The 22560-nt window shown below is 38.9% G+C and overlaps 1 protein-coding gene across 1 annotated transcript in view; it reads right to left on the minus strand.

Annotated features, from left to right (window-relative positions):
- The window catches only part of TEK (TEK receptor tyrosine kinase), a 104097-nt gene that overhangs the window by 63491 nt on the left and 18046 nt on the right, over positions 1 to 22560 (minus strand). The window contains exon 2 of the mRNA XM_045562255.1: positions 887 to 1198. Coding sequence (XP_045418211.1) covers positions 887 to 1198 — 312 coding nt within the window. The remainder of the gene's footprint in view (positions 1 to 886; positions 1199 to 22560) is intronic.

Here is a 22560-nt window from a genome sequence, read left to right on the forward strand (position 1 = left end):
ACTTGTGTCATTCAGTAAAATGAGGCAGAAGCAACAGTGCACAATTCTGAGCCTCGGTTTCAAGAAGCCTCAATGTGCTTTCATTTTTTCTCTTGCACCTTTTCCATCTCATGAGAACATACCTAGGTTAGCCTGCTACAGAATAACAGACATGTGGAACCGAGCCAGCTTACCCCAGCCACGGTCAACCTAAAAAACCTACAGCCAGCCAACACCACATATGCAAGAAAGCCCAGCCAAAGTCAACAGAGCCACCTAATCAACACAGCTGACTTAGACTCACGAGATGTAAATGCTTATTGTTGAAGCCACTGTGGTTTGTGGTTATGCTCTGCAGCATTATTGTGGCAATAGATAACTGATACACAAGTAACCAATTAAACTGAGTTACTGATAAACACTTCCCCTTTAAAATGTTTATTTCTACTATACTAATAATTTTTATTTCCCCCTAAAATATTAACTTCCTTTAAGGGTATTTAGGGGCAAATGACACAAAGTATTATAAGAAAAATCAATGAGAAAGCTCAAAGTAGTCAATAGTTTGGCAATGGACAGCTGTCTTCATTGCTGTGATTTTCACACTACCTACATGTTACATAGTCTTATCGCCGTAAGTGCCATGAAGCACTTAGCAGAACATATATTTTACTTCATCACACAAAGCAGGCACAGTGTCTAGTGAGAGGATTGGACTGGATGGTCTCTTTTAACCCTGATGTTCTGTGTATCAGAGATAGCAATGCTTGGAAAGAGGCAGGCATGGTCTTCAAGCTCTACACTCAGGTAGCTTATGTCCAGCCTCTGAAGGAGCATCTGCCAAAGCAAAAGGTGTATGTATGTGGCTAAGTGGACCTCACCTGCCCGTAATTTAGGGGCATGTTACCTTGTTGACGCATCTTCATGGTTCGTATCCTTATTGCCTCTCCTCGAACTCGCCCTTCACAGAAATAAGCACCGTTGATCTTACTAGCCTTTTCTCTCTTCCAAACAACTTTTTTAGCCCATTCTCTGGTCACATCTTGAGTAACTTCCAGTGGATCCTGGTGCTGGTTCATTAAGGCTTCAAAGTCCCTTCCTATGGTGATGGGCTCATGAGGGCGCCACCCAGAGGCAATGCAGGTAAGGGATGTTTCAGCATCAGATACAAGAGGTAGGGAATTGATCAAGATCAAGTCCATGGCACCTTCCACCATTCCTAAAAGGAAAGAGGAAGCATAATGTAAGACAAAGGTTATTAACATGACCCCACAGGATGAACTGGAGCTTACAAAGCCTTGCGTAAAAGTAGTTGTGGGAGCGATCTTCCTAAAATGCTTTCTGACCATGTGCCTATCTTCCACTGGACAAGATCCAAAACACTTTACTAAGGCATCGAGACCCTTCATCACCTAGACCCTGCAAACCTCCTCTGCCCACTGCACATGCTGGCTGCAATGGGCCACCCATTATTCCCCCAAACAAGCCGTGCACTTTATATCTCTGTCCACTATAGTGCCTGAGACATAGTTGGATATTCAGTAAATATTTGTTACGCTGAGATAAATTAATGATAATGGTATTTTCAGTATTATAATTAATAATTATCAGTTATTAGTTATTAATTGATGCTAGTGTAGTACTGCCACAATAATAAAGTATTCTAAAGAAATATATCAACTACATACACTTATGCTTTATAGACTCTCATTTTTAAAGAATTGCTCAATTCCACATTAAATATCCCAAGATAGGGACAGTGACTAAGGGAAGTCTGTGTTTCCCTCTGAGCCTAATTTGCCTCATTCTTTTTTTTAAACATTTGCCTCATCTTTAAAATGAGGCAAATAAGACCTATCTTTTGGAATTCTTATGAAAACTAAATAAGATAAAATAGGTAACTTGCCAAGCACTGTGTGTGTTATATATCAGGTACTCAATGACCATTATTTCATTTCTCTTTATTCTGTTTCCTGAACACCTAGCCCCAAAACTTAACCTCCCCCCAAATGTAAAACAAAACTCTCTTGACCTTTAAAATTTATTTCCTAAATTTATTCCATAAATGATGAACCACACTTTAAAGAAAATCCTCTTTTTGCTTTCTCAGGTTTTTTTTTTTCCTCCCTCTCTCTCTTCCCCTCCCCCCTCCTTTCCTTTCTTCGTCCCTCTCCTTCCTTTTAATTTCTAAAGTTTCTAACAGGAGCAAACAGAATCTGTGCCTACTCTCTCCTCTATTTAAATGTGGAAATATTTAAAGGGTGGAAAATGTTCTCTAGCTCCAAAGGTTGGCTCTCAAGTTGACTTAAAATGATCAGGAGACTAGAAAAGTCAAACACATTGGGTGATGAGGAACTAGCTAAAGTGCTTCAAATAAGCTACATGTTATCTCATTTAACACACATTAAATTCTCCCAACAACCCTGTGAGCTATGCATCATTAACTCAGCTTTAAGTATGAAGAGATGAAGGCTCAGAAGATCAAGTAGCTTGTGCAATCTTTCACAGCTATTGAAGGCAGAGCTAGGATTAAAAATGCGCACTAGTCTTTTAATCTTTGATATATCATCCCCCTTCCTACCTCAAAGCCTTTGTATATGCTGTTCCCTTTGCCTGAAATACTTTCCTCTGCTCGTGGCATGGCCACCTCCTGCTCATCCTTTGGGTCTCAGCTTAAATTCCACTTTCTCATAAAGGGCTTCTCCGCCTGCCTTATCTACAAAACCTACAACACTCTTGTTCCATTATCCTCTAAGTCAGCCTCCTCTTTGTTTTCTTCATAAAGATTACCACAGTTTCTGATTATTTTATTTACTCTATGTTCCCCAAGCTGGTAAGTGCCAACTGTTTTGTATAGGAATAGGAATTTAGGAGCTTATTTATATAGGAATATTCTGCCTAATCTTGACATGTAGAAGACATAATAAGTATTTGTTGAATAGCTGGCTGGCTGGCTGGATGGATGGGCAAATTATATTTCCTGATCCAGCCTGATCCAAGCCTATCCATTTACTTGGCTCCCACTTATAGAATAATCAGGCCAAAAATGAAAATGCTTCTTTGAGTCTAAACTGATCTTCTTGTCCATATTTAACAAATTGTTTTGATAGCTACTGAGTTTATAGGAAAAAAGCAAATGTTACCATTTTTACAAAATGCCAAAGGAAAGGGATCGATAGCTGCTGAGCATTTAAAGTTGGCTAGTGTGCATCTACTAGACCTTTCTTGAGCACCTGCTTATGTCAAGCACTGTACCGCGTGAGAATTCCTCATACGATTTGTTTTTAATGGCAATTGCCAATGTATACAGTGATGTTTTCGGTGTGATCTTACTAGCAGTTATATCTTTATCTAATGAGGAAAAAGAATTTCAAAGTCAAGTCTTAATGAAAGCAGGAGTTACAGTTGCATTTTATTGTCACGTTAATACATGGGATTGAAGGAGAAAATCTTCACTAGAATGGGTTTCCAAGCCTGACCCTGAAGCATCCATCTTACTTCTAGCCTCAGTGGTAACTTTTAAGATCTCAGGACAGAGGTTAAGATAATAAAACCATTGCAAGAGAGGATGAGCTAAGAAAATCAGCAGTGGAATTACAGCCTCCAAAAATAACACATGCACACACCTCCCCTTCCACATGCACATTCAGCCCTGCCTCTGAGCGAACACCACTCATCTCCTGCGCTCACTCCTCCCAGGCATGTTCCAGAGAGGGTCATCAAGAGGAAGGAAATACTGTAATTCTTTCAGCTCCGCTTCAATCCAGCCACATTTCTAGGGCCAGTTGAGTGATTTGCTAACATCGTGGGATCTGCTCTGAACTCACAGCACTGGCACTGGCTGGGGTTTATTTAATGTCTTTAGGAAATAATAGAAAAGCCAGATGATCTGAAAAGACAGCCACATTTCATCTGTAAATTGTTTCTAGGTATGGATCTGGTTTCTTTTTCCTCTTGTTCTTTTCAGTGATTTCCCTTTACTTTCATAGTGGTGGGAAGGGAAGTCGTGTGCTCCGGGAGTCCCAACTCAACTGCACTTTGTCACCCCTACTCAGCAGGCCAGTTACAGGAAGCCCTCGTCCACCAGCGAGCCTTCTGTCCTTCGTAACACCACTCACAATATCAGAAGGAGTTTATATGTGCACTTTGGATATGAGAAGAAATACCTACCAGCTTCCTGGGATGGATCTTGAAAATTATCTCCCTAGTTTTCTTAAAATAAGAATCTATGTTTGTATTTGCTTATATATGACTAAAGAATTTCTGGAAGGTTACACATAAAACTAAGAACAAGGGTGACTCACTAGGGGAGAACTAGGTAGTCAGGACACAATGATGGGAAGAAGACTTTCTACCGTATACTTATGTGTGCTGGCTTTTGAATAATTTGAATGTTACTTGCACTTAAAAATTAAATGTAAAAAAAAAAAAGATTACTGTCCATTTCTTAAAAATAGGAAGTTGGAAAGAAACCAAGAGCCATGAACATATATACATCTCTTTATGTCTCTTAGCATGTATCCCTATACCCACCCCAATTCTCCTTGGATTGCATCCAAATGATACATTTTCTCTTTCTCTCTTCTTTGGACTAATAATAGGGAATGTGATGTCATCCCACAATTCTGGAAAAAAATCAGTTAAAATAAAATTTCAGAAAAGGGAGGAAGGTAGTCAAACCTAGCCTTTCCAAAAGAGTTGAGCAGAGAGGCCCCACAACAATGGGTATAACTGTGGCCCGTGGCTTCTTCTTGTACCAACATCAGTCCCCATGTCTACCACCTTTTCCTACATTAGACCACTACCCTCTCCAAGTCATGTTGAGATTGCCATGAGTTGTTTCATCACAACCGTAGCCTAAAGGGCGCTGATCAAATTCATTAATTAGTTCAATTTATACTTCTAACATCAAGGCTAAGGGTTTCCCATAAGTAAGATGCAAACTGAATATCATACATTTTATGTTTTGGAGATTAATACTATTTTTCCTTAGCAAAGATCTCTTAAACACTTTTCAGCATTTACTTAAAAGTGTGTCCTTGTTTGTAAGGAAATACTTGCATTGTGGCACGGCACCTGCCAAGCTAACAAATAATGGATCATCACAATTGAAGCATAACAATTTTCTAAAATGTTTTGCTCACTGTATTTTTTGTGTGCTATGCAGAATAACATCTAATCATTCACAGTAACATTTTCTCACTAAATCTCCTTGTGGTTAACTCAAAATGTTGTTTAACTCTTGTTTTTGCATTTAGATTTTCTTGTATTTAATATTGCTGTGAATAATGAGCCATTAATTAAGACATGGAAATATTTTTCTTTAAAAATAGTCATAAAAATTACTGTGGTCCTAAAATACCACCAATATAATAAAACTAAGTTAAATTCAAAATTAAAGGTAGAGCTGTGTTTTTCAAATTGTATTTAAAGGAATCATTATTTCTCAGGTTCTGAAAAGGTGCTTCAGAAATTTCTGAGAGTGGGAGAGATGAAATCAACAGAATGGTTTCCAGACACCCAACTACCTACACACACACACACACACACACACACACACATACACACACACTCTCTCTCTCTCACCAAGCTACTCAACTTTCATCTTTATTTTTCACATTGGGCTCCATATAAGATTTCTTTTGGGGGAAAAAAAAGATTTTGCTTAATTAAAAACATATAAAACTTCAAAAATTATCAATTTTAACTCCTTTTTTTAATAGATGAAAATGAAAGTTTAAACACGAATATCAAAGAAAATACATTCCACTATAGCACAACATGCTCACTCCAATTAGCCTTCCTTTTTCCACATTCAAGTTCAGCACAGCGGCAGATAGTCCAGCTCTGACTAACCTAGCTCCCTGGTCTTCAAAGTGTTGGCAAGCTAGGAGGAAAAAGCACATTAAATTATTATATACTGAGTCTATCCCCTTGTGCTTTTATTACATCAGAATTGTAGTGTTGGGTGCAATTCTACTACTATGTGTTTGGAATAATGTATCATGTCTTCAGAACAACTATCTGTATGATTCTTTGGAAGTTCAGTATTAGCTATAGTTAAAATTTTTCAAAGGTATTCATGGTTGTCTCATCTTTGTAACAGAAGTAGATCTCTTAAAGTTTTGAATGTCTGAAATGGAAATTAGCACTTCCTTGGCCAAAGGCATTTCACAAATCAGGGAATTGGCAATGAACTGAAAAGGTCTTGGCCAAAAGCATTTCTGGATATAAGGCCTTAGCAATGAGCCGAAGAAGCAAAAACAACTCCCAAACTATCCAGGATATTTTGTGAAATTGTTTGGATTTTAATTATTTTCTTTTAATGCTATCCAGAGAAGGAAAATTCTCTTCAGTTCAAAAGACACTCATTAAGTCACTTATATGTCCCTTCATTCATTTGCTAAACACATTTACTAAGTACCTCCCTTGTGCTAGGTACTGCATTTGGCCCTGGACACACAACAATGAATAAAACAGATACGATCTCTCACAGGCAAATGAGAGAGACAGACATGGAAAACTAATCACATCCATAAATACAGCACTGGTACCATGATAGGTACTAAGACAGAGAATTACAAGATACTATGGGATAGCATAACGGTGAACTTAATCAGACTTGACTGAAGTGGGATAGGGTTTGCAGATATTTAGCCTAAGGGAAAGCTGGAGTTAGCCAGGCAAAGCAAGAAAGATATAAGATATTCAGAAAAATCTTCCCCAAAAGGGTAACTACTGAGCAGGGTTTTCAAAAATGAATAAGTTTTTAATAGGACTCACTTCTGGAATGTTCTTTCTTAAATCTATCCTAAAGTTGGCATTAATTTTTTGGGGGGGTTCCTAAGAACTACTGGCCCATTTCTCTGTGTCAATCCCATGTTACAGTATTTTTAGTATCTTTTCTGCCTTCTTGGCTCCCCTGAAGAAATCCAGTTCCCAGGCATGTTTCCAACACTTTTATCTTTTTGTTGTTGTTGTTATTCTCCATGATCCTTATATGTATGTAGTAAGTCAAGCAGTAAGTTCACCTTCAAGTTTCCTTCCAAGAAGATATTGGGCAACTAAGGGGAAGGTACCAAATGCACAAGACTGGAAATAACTAAAGGAAGTTGCTAACTTTCTTATTGTATAGCTGAGAGTTCAGAGTTAGACAAGGGCATCCTGGATGTGACAGGGCTGTGTCTCTCTAACAACAACCTCCTGTTCTCGCCCAGGGGCTGTGCCAAGCCAGTTTTCCCAAAGGTCATGCCCACTTCCCATCCCTGCTTCCCAGCCAAACAGGGCCCTTGTCTGTCTGCTGAAGGGAACAGCATTCTCTCTCCATCTTCAAATGCCAGAAATTTTCCATCCAGGACAAATAACACATGTTTTAGTTAGAATCAGGATCAGTTAGCTGGCAGGAAACTTTTTATTTCCAGGGAATAGGCAGAGTGTCCACATAATGAGACTTTATTGCTTTACTGAACATCCATTTACATGCAGACTCCTTTCTAGGGAGTGGGGGACTTTGTTCCATGAAAACAAAGATGGTTTAAACTGGAAGTGACTAGAGATTGCTTGGCATGAGCCTCACACATTATAAAGGGTAGCAGTGTAAAGGGCCAAGTCTTTAGAGTGAGAGAATTTGGAATGTGTACAAATCTGGCAGGGTAGCACCTGGAGAATCCTGGAGCTTGGTAGAAACTGGGGTAAGGAAGGAGAGACTTTGAGGAGAGGTGGCCGAAAAGCGGGAAAGGGCATAGGACAGAAAACTTGGGAATACCCAGAGATGTGTTCCCCCCCGCCCCCCGCCACAGATCCCTTCCAAGCTTGATAATGCTGCCTCAAAATCTTTCCTGTCCACTTTGCCCCAAGAGAGGGATGCTCTTTAATTGGACCATGTTCATCCAACATCAGGAAATGTATCTGGTATGGAAGAAACCTGTCTTTGGAACCAGGCTACCTTCTCTTTCTGGGCTCTCCTCCTGAGTTAATCATCTGCCAAGTTTCTTTCTACCCTTGTGCTGCCGAAAGAGGTGCATATCCACACCCAGAGCCAAACATCTCTAACCTCTAAGGCAAGCATGGAGCAAAATGCTTAACTCTTCAGTGCCCTGTTCTCCACCTCCTGATAGAGAAGGCAATTTGATTGACTTGCTTGCACAAAAAAGAGAATAACCAAGATTCACTCAAAGTGACAACCCACTGAGAGCCACTGGAGGAGCAAACGGAGGAATGAGTCTATAATGGAAGAAATTCAGGATTATGACAGTTGGTAAGAGGAGACTGACAAAAGCAGGCTACACTCCCCAGCAGGCCTAAGATTACATCCTGTAGGGAAGGAAGCTGACATTTTAAATTATATACTACTGAATAAGCACTATGGTAAGTGCTTTACAAACAAAGTCCACCTGAATTCTCACAATATTGAAGGAAGGTATTTATACTCAATTTTGTAGGTTAAAAAAAAAAAACCCTGAAATTCAGGGATATGCCCAAGGTCACACAAGTAGAAAGATGGAATCTGAACTCCTATCTCACCAATATTAAGTTCCATTACTACCCACTAGGCTTCAGTCTAAACACCATGAGAAAAACCTATTTTGCCCACCATTGTCTCTCTAACAATTGTGATAATGCCTGGAACATAATAGGTATTCGAAAAATACTAATAAATGAATAAATGGTTACATGAGTGAGTGAGATTCGCCTTCAGTGAATGAAGTCATTCAACAAACATTGACTTAATAAGTACTATGGGCTGGACTCTGTGCTGCATCTTGTGCATGAAGAGAAGAATAAAATATGGTTTCGGCCTTCAAGAAGCTAACAGTCTGGTCATCCAAAGACATGAATATAGTCAAAGCCATAAAGGAAAACACTGACAGATTTGACTCCAGAAAAAGCCAAGACTTCTACATAGCAAAAAATTACTACATAAATAAAGTTAAATGACCAAGTGGGAAAAATATTGTTACATGTAAAGCTTAAAGAGTTAGTATGTATAATACATAAAGAAATTCTTTCATTCAATAAACCAATGGCCATTCACAGAGGAAGAAACACAAATAGTCAACCGTGGTAGATTGAAAATAATATAGCCATAATATTTTGCACTTCCTTACATTAAGAAATGGAGTCTATTTCTCCACCCCTTCAATCTAGGCTTGGCCACTGGACTTCCTTTGATCAATGGAACATTAGCAAATATGACACAAGGAGAGGCTTGAAAAGTGCTTGTCCACTGGACTTGCACTCTCTTGCTGCTCTGTGGAACCCTGAGACCATCATGAGGAGAAGCCCAGAGTAACCTACTGGAGGATGAGAGACCACATGGAGCAGACCTGAGCCACCCCAGCTGAAGTCCAATAGACCAACTTCCAAATGTGTGAGCGAACCATCCTAGACCCCCAAGCCTGAGAGTACTTCTTCATAATCTTTCCTACCCACATCTCCCTAACAGAGGGACCATCCAGCCCCACCCGAGCCATCAGCTAATCAGAGATCAGCCAATCCAGCCTAGACCTACAGAAAAAGCTATCCAGCTGACCTACAGACCAAAAAGCTATCCAGGTGACCTACAGAATCATAAGTCATAATAAATGTTTGCTGTCTTACCATTACATTTTGGCATGCCTTGTTATTCAGCAAAAGCTAACTTATACACCAATAAACATGAAAAGATGTTTAGCCTGACTACAAATCCCAAAATGCAGACTAAAAGGACATCTCATTATTTGCCTATCCAGTTGACCAAGAATAGAGAAAGGGTCATAACATCTAACGCTGGCTAATAACAACGACATTGTTGGTAAGGAGTATAATTGGTAAAACATTTTTATATGACATGCTTGCAGTATCTACAGGAATTATAAAGTTACAAAAAAAATCTAACCCTAATTCATTACTCGTTATAGGTAAGGCACTACCCTTAGCATGTTATACATAATAACTCACTTAATCCTCATAGCCATCTTATAGAATAAGTACTATGACTATCCCCATTTTCAGAAAAGGAGACTAAGAGATTAAGAGAGATTAAGTACTTGGTGATTGTCATACAGCTAATTTGTAGTAGAGCTGACATTCAAATTTAGGCAGACTGACATCAACCCATTCTTTTAACATTAAATTCACTGAGTTGTTGGAAGATACATTTTTAGTCACATCAAAAATGTATCTTCCAACACCAGTGAAGAACAGTTGCGCTTTTCAATAAATAATATTGGTACAATTGGACATCTATATGCAAAAAAAATAGGCCCTAACCTAAAACCTCCTCCCCTACATAAAAATTAACTAAAAATAGATCACATAAAACATAAAAATACAGGGAGATAAGAGAAAATCTTCATGACATTGGAGTTAGGCAGCAAGTGAGCTGTTGGCCATCACACCAAAGTGTGATGCATTAAAAAAATGAACTGATAAATTGAATTTTATTAAAATTTAAAACTGTAGCCTACACACGACATTGTTAAGAAAAGAAGACAAACTACAGACTGGGAGAAAATATTTGCAAATCACATATCTGATAAATGACTTGTACCCAGAATGTATTTAAAATTCTCATATCTCAACAGTAAGAAAATAATCCAATTTTTTAAAAATGAGCAAAAGATTTGAGACACTTCATCAAACAAAATATATGAATGGCAAATGGCAAATAAGCACACAAAAAGATATTTGATATCTTTAACCTTTAGGGAAATGCTAATTGAAACCACAACGAGATATCACTACAAACCTATCAGAACAGCTCAAAAAAAAAAAAAAAAAAAAAAAGGAAAAGAAAAAAGAAAACCTGAGAATACCAAGTGCTAGCTAGGATGTATAGCAACTATAATTTTCTTCCATTGATGATAGTAATGTAAAATAGATTGTATAGCCATTGTGGAAAACAGTTTAGCAGTTTTTTATAAAGTTAAACATACATTTACATATCACCCAGCAATCCCACTTGTAGGTATTTACCCTACAGAAATGAAAATTTATGTTCGCACAATGAACACAGCAGCTCTATTTATTCATAATCACCCAAAACTGGAAGCACCCAAATATCCCCAATGGAGGAATGCACAAATAAGCTGTGGTACATCCATGCTACTCAGCAATAAAAAGGAACAAATTATTAATACTTGCAATATGACATTATGCTCAGTAAAAGAAGTCCATATCAGAAGGCCACCTACTGTCTGACTGCATTTATATGACATTCTGGGAAAGATGAGCCTAAAGGGATGAAGAACAGATAAGTGGTTGCCAGGGATTAGAGCTGGGAGAAATTTGACTACAAAGATTTTTGGGGTGATGGAGCTATTCTACACCCTGATTGTGGTGGTGGTTGCATAAGTATATGCATTAAACTCATAGAGCTGGACACATACACAAAAGTCAATTATACTATATATTCATTTTTAAAATTATAATAAAAGTGTATCTTCCATATTTACCAGTAAAAATATGCAAAGATATAGCAAAGATATTCATTACAGCATATAGGCACAAATTGGAAACAGCACAAAGTTCATGAACAGGGAATGATGCATACACATAATGGAGTATGATCAGTTTGCATGGAATGATGCCCTTGAAATAGAAAGTGAAGAAAACAAGATGCAAAACAGTGTGTGATCTTATCTTGGCCAAAATATAGAGAAAAGCCTAGGAGTCATCCACCCACCTGGTAACAGTGGCACCTCTGGCTAATGAAATTGCCAGGCACAGGGATTGGGGTGGGTGGAGAAGAAGAAGAGAAGATATTCACTTGTTGTTTTGCATACCTCGTATTGTATTTCTTTTGTAATTTTAAAATAAAGGTTTTTATTTATAGAAGTGTGCATGCAACTAATCAATCTAATGGCAGCGTTCTAATTAAATATTGACATGTTTGTCTCCTTCCTTAGACAGTGAGTTCCCTGTCTTCAACTCCCCGGCACCAAGCACAGTGTTTGACAGCCTGTATGCTTTAAAAATGTTTGAATTGAATGAGAAAAATTCCAACAGTAATTGAAAGTAATACATCTTAAATCCAGGCGACTTTTTTGTGAATTACTCATTGCCTGGCATGATCAGCAGGACAGTAGAGCAGTTAAGAGCTTTGGTCTTGAAGTTCTGTCACATTTCCTCATCTGTAAATGAGGAGATAGCTTCTAAATCGTTAATTTCTATATAAAGAAGTAAAAGAAAAGATCAGGTAAATCTTTATGAAACTATGGTCTGTGTCAGCCACAGAAGATTTTTTTTTAAGTTGTCTTAGAGCTGAGGCACCCTTAGAAGGAAGGACTGCTGATGGCTTTGTGTCCTGCTGTGAGCCTGCCCTCCCTCACACTTCAAACCCACACTGGCAGGAAACAGGAAGATTTCTTGTGTTTCCTTCAAAACTCCTTTGATTCTTGCCCCTTTTCTTACAGGTCTGACATCAACAATTATCTGCACATGTAAGTGATTCTGGAAAGGCAGTTTCACAACCAACTTAGCGGTGTGGGGGCAGCCTTGGGGAGATCAGGGGGGCTCCTGGGGGATGAACATGAAAAGTTGCTCCATGGGCCTTTGCCGACTGAGCCTCAGGGAGACCACGCACTCAACCTGACCCAAAGGGCCCCATGTGTCTCTGGGCCTGAGAAACTCCCTTACATTTTCTTCACTATCTGAAAAAGTGACTGTGCAGTCAATATTCTATCCTAACACTATTTTATGGGAGCTCTACACTGAACCTGACAACAAGATACACAGTGCCAACCTTTTGCTCAAAGAATTCTTTTCCCTTCCCTGTATTTTGCTTCTCTTCCCTCCAGAACACAGTAACTCTGTATTCTGAAGCTTAACCCCTCTGCTCAGTGAGGTCATGTTCTTAGCTCAATAGAGGAAGAGGGCTGAGGGGCCCTCCAGCCTCACTCACATCATTTAGTTTAGGAAGTCCTTTATTATAATTCTGGAATCTCTTATCCTCCAGGCCTTATGCAAATTATTTCTGTAATTGGGTGCCGCCTATTTAGGAAACAGCTTTTCTGATCATATTCCCTCCCCTCAATTAAAAAAAAAAATTTTAGGCTGGGTTCAGTGGTTCACATCTGCAATCTCAACACTTTGGGAGGCCGAGGTGAGAGGATCTCTTGAGGCCAGGAGTTCAAAACCAGCCTGAGCGAAATAGCGAGACCCCATCTCTACAAAAAATTAAAAAAAAGTAGCCAGGTTTGGTAGCATGTGCTTATAGTCCTAGCTACTCTGGAGGCTGAGGCAGGAGGATCCTTAAGCCCAGGAGTTCCAGGTTGCAGTCATCTGTGATGCCACTGCACTCCAGCCTAGGCAACAGAGCCACACCCTCTCTCAAAAAAAAAAAATAATAATAATTATCCTGTATACTTCCAAACCACAGATACATTTGCTGGCTGGAATTCCAACTGAATGTCTCAAGAGTCCCTGGCTTATGTGTCTTTGTTAAGAGAGAACTCTTGAGAAACCCTGGGTGTAGATAGATTTAGTGTAATCCCCTTGGGCCTCTACCAGGCCCCACATTTATTCCAATGGCAGCAACATCATTCCAAACACATTGGGAGCTCTTCTTTAGGAACCATCCCCAGAACCTTTGCATGATCTACTCTCCCTGTATGCATTGCCCTTTCCTGTCTTTGCAGGAGCTATACTCCCTGTCTGCACTGCCTTCCTCCAACACTTCTCCTCTCTCCACGTTCAACTGGCTACCTCCTTCTTGGCCTCCAAGACCTGGCTCATGCTCTCACCACCCCTGGGAAGCCTGCCAGATGCCACAGGGCAGGAGCTATGTCTTACAGACTGCAGATGTGGTACCCTGTGGGTATGGCAGTGTGACAGGCCATGATCCTATACACAGCAGCTGCCATGCATTTCATCACACTAATGGCTTGGGAGAACAACTCCTCTTTCATTTCCCTGTGTAGACAATGTAAGAACAGTGGTCTCCAACATTTTTGGCACAAAAGACCAGTTTCATGGAAGACAATTTTTCCATGGATGACTCGGGGGGCAGGGCAGAGCTCTGTGGTTGCGGATCACAGATGTGAGATATACATAGGTTGTTCTGGAAGCAAAGAGACAGAACCTATCTGTGCAATCACTTGAGAAAAAGCCAACCAAAAACATGAAAGCCAGAGGGGCAATTTCATTAAATGTTCCAGTAAGATATTCTGGGCTTGGGCTGGATCCATTCTTAAGTCACATTTAGTACACAAATTTAAACATCCTAGTGTAAGAGTCTCACTTGCTGAGGCCAGGCTGTCCCTCAGTCCTTCTCTTCATTTTGACACGATGTGCCCCTGTCTAGCTACTCTCCCCCCTTCCCCTGCCAGCTCTGGGTCTATGGAGCCTACCTGTGTCCTGTTGGGTTCCTCTAATGGGAAGCAGCGGCAGGAGCTGGGAGAGTGGAAGAAGAATGTGGGCAGGGTGTTTATTCTCCCAGCTCCCTCCCTGTTGAGCCGTCTACAGAAGCCACGATTCTTATTGACAGTCCTCTCTTGCCACTGCTTTCTCTGGGTTCAGTAACTGTTCCTTCCCCTCTTGCCTTCAGGTCTACCAACGCTCATTTCAATCAACACTCATAAGCAGATAAAACCACACCTCCTGCAGGTTCATAGGGTTATAGAAGCCCAACTTTGCACCTGCTCTGTCGACCTTGAAGTAGTCCCTTGGGCACCTCCCCAGAGCTGCCATTTCTTTAAGGAGCACAGTTTGCAAATCACTGTCGAGTATTTGTTAATTCTCTTTTTCAACAGCAATGTTTCAATGACACATGAATAATTAGTAAAATTATTATTGATATAATAGCTATAATTTGTTACGTACCTACCACAGTCCAGTTACTTTGCGTGCATTGTCCTTACTTAATTCTCATAACCACCACATGAATCAGACATTGTATCTCCATACTACAGATGAGGAAATTGGCTTAGACAAAACAAGCAACAGTGATGACTAAATGAGATCTCTAATGTAAAACATCCTGAACAGCATTAGAATTCATAACTCCTCCTCTTCTCTGACAGAGCTGGGCACAGTAGTTTCTCCATACCCCTTGTTTAACTGAAAATCCATTTGCCTTAGCACTTTAATCATCCCAGCAGAAACATACGAGTACTCTGTGGACCACGTGTAAGACTATGAATCTAAAATAGCAGGTTTTCTCTTGGATCTCATTTCCCATTCACTCTCCTTGCCAAAACTCAGCAAGGGGCTATGGCCTTAGCCCACAGATTTTGGCCTGACCAGTGCTACGGAAGACCCCATTTCCGTTTTCACGGTGATCTCACCAACATTCAGGACTTCAGTTAGCACCTGTTCCAAATCTAGGTCTCTAGTTCTAACATCTTCCCAACTACAAACACATGTTATGAAAATGCCTCCTGGACACCCAGCAAGGCATCTCAATGCAGTATGTCCTGCATGAACTCAGCATCTTCTCTTCTCTCTACCCTCCCTCTCATTCTCCCTTCAAGCTCCACCTTTGTAATCACAGATGCTTGAAAACTCAGTTACTGCCACACTCTCCCTCCCTCACTGTTGATACCCAGTCCCCACAGTCTGTCCATTCTACTCTGGGCCATCTCTCACCTTCAGCTCCTTTCACAACCTCATTCTCTCTCACCTGAACTACTGCAAAAATTCAGTGCCATTGGTCTCTAGCCCTAAACTCCCTGCAGGCATTCCTTTCCTGGCCATCGCCAACATCATCTCTTCTGCCAAGGATGGCCTTCCCTACATTTTTATCTGTTGAAGTCCAATCTCTACCAAGATGCAGCTTAAATCTCAATGGTAATAGAGATTTGTGTTTCATTATTTTGCACAATTGAAAAAATAAATTTCACATGTGCAGACTGTCATAACTGAAGATCCAAACTCATTACATCTACTTTTTGAATTAAAGAAAACAAAGAATATTAAGATATACCAATGTGAGATCATATTTAATTAGCAACATCATGTAATAGAAATATATTCACTCAATACTGAAGTCTGGATCTCAGATTTAAAATGTCATCTGATTAGCACCCTTATAGCCTCTCCTAGCTTCCCACTAAAGAAGAGAAAAAAAAAATGAAGAATTGCAAATACAGTGTTAACTATGGCTGCCAATCAACTTATTGTCACATCTAGTACCAACAAAGACCAATGGGATTAGACTGAAAAATGTATTTTCATCATTAAACTATATTTTAATGCCAAAATTCCTCATACTACAAGAAGTAAGTTGTATCTCAAATTCCATAGTAAGTTACCAAAGACTCGGAAGGGAAAAGGAAGGATGAGAGAAAGTTAAAGTGTGCAGAGTTCCTCATTGATACATGAGTGTTTAAAACATGGTTTCACATTTATTATTAGAAATAGAGAAATATAGGTTAAAAACTGTTTATGAAAAACTTAAGGGTAACCACTAATAAAATAAAAAACAGGATGTATACATCAAAATGCCTAAGGAAGAGAAATGTAAACAAAATATAAGCCAAATAAGCAAAAGACAGGGGAAAAAAACTAAAAGGAAAAAACAAGGAAGTGTAAAAAAAATGTCAAAGCATAAAACAATCAAAGTGTCAGAAGTTAAGATTGACTATTATTTATGATTTAAAGACAAATGTCTAAAACGACGTATAGAAAGACAAATTCTGAGACTACAGAAAATATTCATATTAAACCTTCCAAGATGATGCTTATGCGAGACCCATTTAGAACAAAATCACAAACTCTTAAAAAACAAAGGGATAGGCAAAGCAAAGAATTTATCAAGAAATGAAAAGGGAACCAATAAAAGAAAGAAAAGAGAGAAAAAGTAATAACAGTTTCAGACAAGGTAGAATTGAACATAAAATAGAACAAAGTTTATTATATTATGTTGATAGAAAGTAAAGTCTAAAATAGAAGCACAGTGATTATGTATCTTTGTGCTCCAAATCATATGGAATCTAATATATAAAGAAAAAAACTGGTAAAAAGAAATAATGTGAGGAAAACACAATAGTTTCAGAAGATAGCATCATGCCTCTCTCAAATTTGAACAGATGAAGTAGACTAAAACAGCAAACATAAAATTTAAAAAAGAATTATAAAGATATATATTTATAGGATCATTTGTGTGTGTATATATATATATCTTACAGATATATATAACTCTGTACCTAAAACAGGGAATTCAGCTTCTTTTTTCCCAAAGCATCCATGCAGTACTTATATAAATCGATTATACCTAATGGAGCAACACATTCTATAGGAGTCTGGGTTCTAAAGGTCGGTAAGGTAATAATTGTATATAGACAAAAGTACTCTTAACAATCCTTTAAATAACCCATAAAGACTAATATGAAAGTATATCATTTATCTACAAATGTCACAGCTAGGTTTTCCTCCAGCACTGAACAGATCACTGATACTTTGGATGAGAACCAGATAAAGCAGTTGGCAGGTGTTCGGGAGCCAGGCAGCGTAAAACTACGTGCCTGCCAACACAGCAGTCACAATGGGAGTATGAGAAACTACAAGAATTGGGACCAAGCTCAGTCTGGGGCATATGCTCATGAAGTAGAAGGGCAAGTGAAATCACCTGCACTATTTATATTTACTTTGTACATCTTTTAGACCAAGAATATATAGTTAAATTTGCCTAACTTAAATAAGTTTGAAGTGGCTCAAAGGTGAAATTCAAAATATTTAACAAATTGGACCAACCAGTTAAAATGGACACTGATCTGAGCACCAAGAAAGGGATCTGAGAAACCCTGGTGGGCTAGACATTAACCGTTTCGTTGCTGAATTACTGGGAAGCCTAGAGGTCCTAAAGTAGGGACCAGGGCAACCAAGGTGGCAGGACAGGGGGAACTTAGAAGGCCCAAGCAGCAGTTATTTACCAAAACAAAACTATTTCACTCTTAACAACCAGTACAGATGAACCAGTATGTAAGAGTGGAATACCAGCCCAGTTGTAACTCCCACTATGTGCTCTCTCTCAAATCAATGAAGTCCAACAAAGGGAAATTGTCCATATGATATTCCCAAACCACAAAACAATCTCACACCACAACACAATAAATCAAGTTTAATGATACATTATTGAACAAAAAAAGAGAGAACGAACACCTTAAAAATCATAAAGCAGTCTTCTAAATAATTATTCTCAGAAAACATCAAAAGTATAATGACAGGATTTCTAGAAAATAAAAAACAAAAACCCTACTTTCAAAACTGCTACAACCAGTCTAAAACTGCTTTCAGAGACAAAGCTATACAGTTGACCCCTAGTATATGTGGGAGGTTGGTTCTAGGACTGCCCGTGTATAATCAAATCCACACATAGTCAAGTTCTACAGTCTGCCCAGCATACTGTATTTTTGATCTGTGTTTTGCTGGAAAAAAGCCACATATAACTGGACCCACTCAGTTCAGACCTGTGTTGTTCAGGGTCAACTGTAGTTTTAAATACTTTGCTTATTAATGAATACAAATAAACCATGAACTCTGCTCAGGAAACAGTTTTTTTCTTGGTACTATCTTTTTTTAATATTCTTTTTTATTTTTGTAGATTTAGGGAATACAAGTGAAGTTTGGTTACATGGATATACTGCATAGTGGTACATCTGGGCTTTTTGTGTAACCATTACCTGATCAGTGTATTACCATTAGGTAACTTCTCATCCCACACCCCACACCCCCCTTCCACCCTCTCACCCTTCCCTGTCTCCAATGTCTATTATTCCACTATGTCCATGTGCACAGGTTATTTAACTCCCACTTATCAATGAGAACGTGCAGTATTTGACTTTGTGGTATGAACAATTTTAAAAGAACTAATAAGAATCAAAAAAGGCAGAGGGAGAAAAAATAAAGCTAAGTAAAGAGAAAAGTGAGAATTCTAAGAGATGGTCCTTGGTGTGGGTAGAATGCACAACAGCAAGCCTCTGAATCTATTTACAACTAAAATCGAGAGTAAAGCAATTTGGGTGAAACTGGAGACCATTATCCTAAGTGAAGTATCTCAAGAATGGAAAAACAAACACCACATGTACTCTCTTAATAAACTGGAACTAACTGAGAAGCACACGTGTGCACAGAGGGAAGTGAAAGTCATTGGAAATCAAGCAGAGGGCAGGGGGAGGGGGGACAAAAGTCCTACCTAATCGGTACAATGAACACTATTCGGATGATGGGCCCACTCACAGCCCTGACTCAAGCATTACAAAAGCTATCCATGTAACAAAAACATCTGTACCCCCTTAAAAATATTTACACACACACACACTCTCTCTCTCTCTCTCTCTCTCTCTGGAATAATATTTAGCCATAAAAAAGAATGAAGTCAAGCCTTTTGTGGCAACATGGATGGAACTGGAGGCCATTATCTTAAGTGAAACTACTCAGACACAGAAAGACAAAATAAAACATATTCTCGGTTGTAAATGGGAGCTAAATAATGTGTACACATGGAAGCAGGGTGTGGAATCATACACATTGGAGACTCAGAAGGGCAGGGGGATGGGAAGGGAGTGAATGATAAGAAATCGGTACAATAGATGATATTCAAAAGTGATGGATATGCTAAAAGCCCTGACCTCACCACTACACTATCTATGTAACAAAATTACACTCATACCCCATAAATTTACACAAATAAATAAAACCAATGTATTAAAGTATAACATTAAGCACATGCGTAAGGAAAGACAAAGCACTTTTTCAAAATAATAATAAGAACCAAAGGAACAGAAAATGCCATCACAAAAGGAAAAGGAGAAGCAATACAATGGGCAGCTGAAGGACTTGAACAAATGGGGTTGTGTGAGACTGGATGTAAAGTTGTTTGCATTGCCTCAGTATAAACTGCAACTTTGTCTCAAATCGTCAGTTCACTGTGTTATACTCACACATGCATCGTCTATCCCTGTGTCTCTTATGATTGTGTCCATGTGTCCATCTGTACCTGCGTGCCTGTCTGTGGGTGGAGAAATTGTTGCTATTCTTAGGTTTAACCGAGGTAAAAGCTGCACATTTGGGTTGACACCATGTTGAACAGAGAGGCACGGGCAGGCGTGAGCGAAGGAGTGTCTGAATTGCACTGAAGCCAGACTTCAGTGTCAGAGGTAACCATGAGAACGTAAGTGCCCCTGAATTCACAGGAGAAACTTTGTGGAGGGCATTTGAATTCCACAGGGAAGGATATAAAATTCAATCTTATCTAGAAATGTTAACAGTGGCTATCTCAGGATGATGGTATTATATACACAGAACAAAAAGATAAACATGTTAAAAATTGAATTCTTTGGAAGGAAATCAAGTGACTTGTGCTCTGCACACTTAGTCTTGGATTTATATTAGTACCTTCACCTGGTGATGTGTCTAAGCTGCCTTCGCTGCCTCCAGGTACCTGTGTGGTGCTGTGCCTATCTCAGGACAGATCATATCGCAGTGGAAGGCCAGGAAGCTTAGCATTGCTGAGCAGTAGAGCAATGTAGTGGGTGGGCAGAGGCTAGGGAATTAAGCCATCCTGAATTTGAATTCTAGATCTGCCACTTATTACTTATATAATGCAGGACAATTTATTTAGCCTCTGTGCTTCAGATTGGTCATCTTTATAATGAAGAGTTCCCTTGAGGATGGATAAATATATACATACATATGAAAAATATCTTTTGTAAATTTTATGAGTGCTATAGTAAGAGTATGTGATAAATAGAATATTCAATAAATGATTATAATGATGATTATGATGATGAAGGTGGTAATGATTTATGATTCCCTAAAGTTGTGAGATCAATAAAGAGAAAATGGGGTTTGCTCCACTGCAGAACAGTCACAACTAGACCCTCCCAAGGTGATTCTGCCTTCAGGGCCCATTACAGCTAAAAGTTAACATTTGTGGTAGCATTTTTTATCTTATGTTAAGAAAAAATAAGGTCCAGAGAGTGAGCTAATGAATATCACCCAGCTCAATGATTGTACACTATGAAATAAAATAAAATTGTATTTTCTATGCTGGCATTCTGGGCTGCATTGCTAAGGCTTTCATTTTCTTTATTTATTAGATATTTAAATGGCCTTGACTTCTAGTAGGGGATCATGAAAATAAATTTTAATTTATGGATTATTTAATGATGAAATCTGACTCTATCTAAGGATGGCACACATTTATAGTCTAGGGTTACAGCTGGAAAACAAGATTTACATGGGCTCTAGAAATTCATGTCCAAAATCTCTGGATTCAGAATTTTAAAATATGACTAATCAGCCAGAGTTGCAGGTGTCAAATCAAATTTTTGATATTCTTAATTTTGGCTCCTAAAGAATTAAAAACTATTAGAGGTTAAATTGACTTTAGTTCTTAGATTATGTAATATAGAATACATTCAAAGAAAGCCAAAATTTTGCTCTATTGTATATAATTGAAATTAAAACTTGGCTGCTGAGGTCTGTGTGGCTAATATTCAAAATTTCAATGTCAACTCAGAAGGAAATAGCCGTGAGCATTCAACAGAGTTCTCAAGCTCCTACAGAACATCATGTTTGTGACAGTAAATCTCAGAGTAAATGAGATATTAACTCTCTAATCCAAGTATACAAAATGTTCATAACCATACAATCACAGTTCATCCACCCAAAACTCTGCTTTCTAGCAAATGTGTTTAACACTGACAAAAATCAATGTCATAAAGTTCATGATTCAAAATGCATCCCCTCTGCTAGAACAGTCAGTCACTCAAACCTTCAACCAGAGCATTACTAGCCTTTACATACAGACATGATTATCTGGTTTCTAGTCTACAGCAAATGGAAAATACAAATCAACTTTCTATGCCTCCTATTTTAGTTTCGAACCTGTACTTCTAACTACTATTGGCTTAGCCAATGATTCTTCATACAGGATACCCACCTATGACTCCCAGTTCTGAGATGGCATTGCCAGAGCAAATCCAACAATTTACATCTGTGGTCCCAGTGTTTTTGTTTAAGCAGAGGTATCCTTTTACCAAATGAAATAGTATATAGAAGATAATATGTTGCCTAACGAAAAGTATAACTACTGTGGTTGAAGCTGGGGTGAAGTAGGAGTGAAGGTGTCCAGGAATGTCCAGGCATAGGCCTCCCAGCTATGGCAGCCCTGCAGGCACCTCCTGGGAAGTCATCGGGCTCTATAAAGCAAGTTTGAAAGCCACTGGCCTGTAGTCTAATGGGAGATTTATTAAAAGATGAAGCATGTGCTAATAATTGATTTGGATACAGGTGCTAAAGGGCAGCAGTAATCTGGGGACATTGGCTTTTAGGGTTGGATATGTCACACGGCCACTGAAATGACAAAAGGGGCCATGGTGAAGAATGTGGAGGCCAGCAATGGGCTGTAGACCTCCCCTTACTTGAACTCAGTTGGATGTGGCTAACAAGGTTTATAAGGAAGATGGTGAAGTGAAGAGCAAAAGACATAGAGTCAGAAGTACATGATATTTTGAAATTACTTTTGATGCCAGTAATTCTTGCATATCCAAGACCCTAAAAACAAGCTATGACTTGACAAGATTTTTTTATTAACAAATAATGTTCATATGACACTGGAATCCCATATCTGATATTTACCCTTTCACTTCCCCATTT

This window comes from Lemur catta, chromosome 10 (assembly GCF_020740605.2).
Source record: "Lemur catta isolate mLemCat1 chromosome 10, mLemCat1.pri, whole genome shotgun sequence".
NCBI classification, from domain to species: Eukaryota; Metazoa; Chordata; class Mammalia; order Primates; family Lemuridae; genus Lemur; species Lemur catta.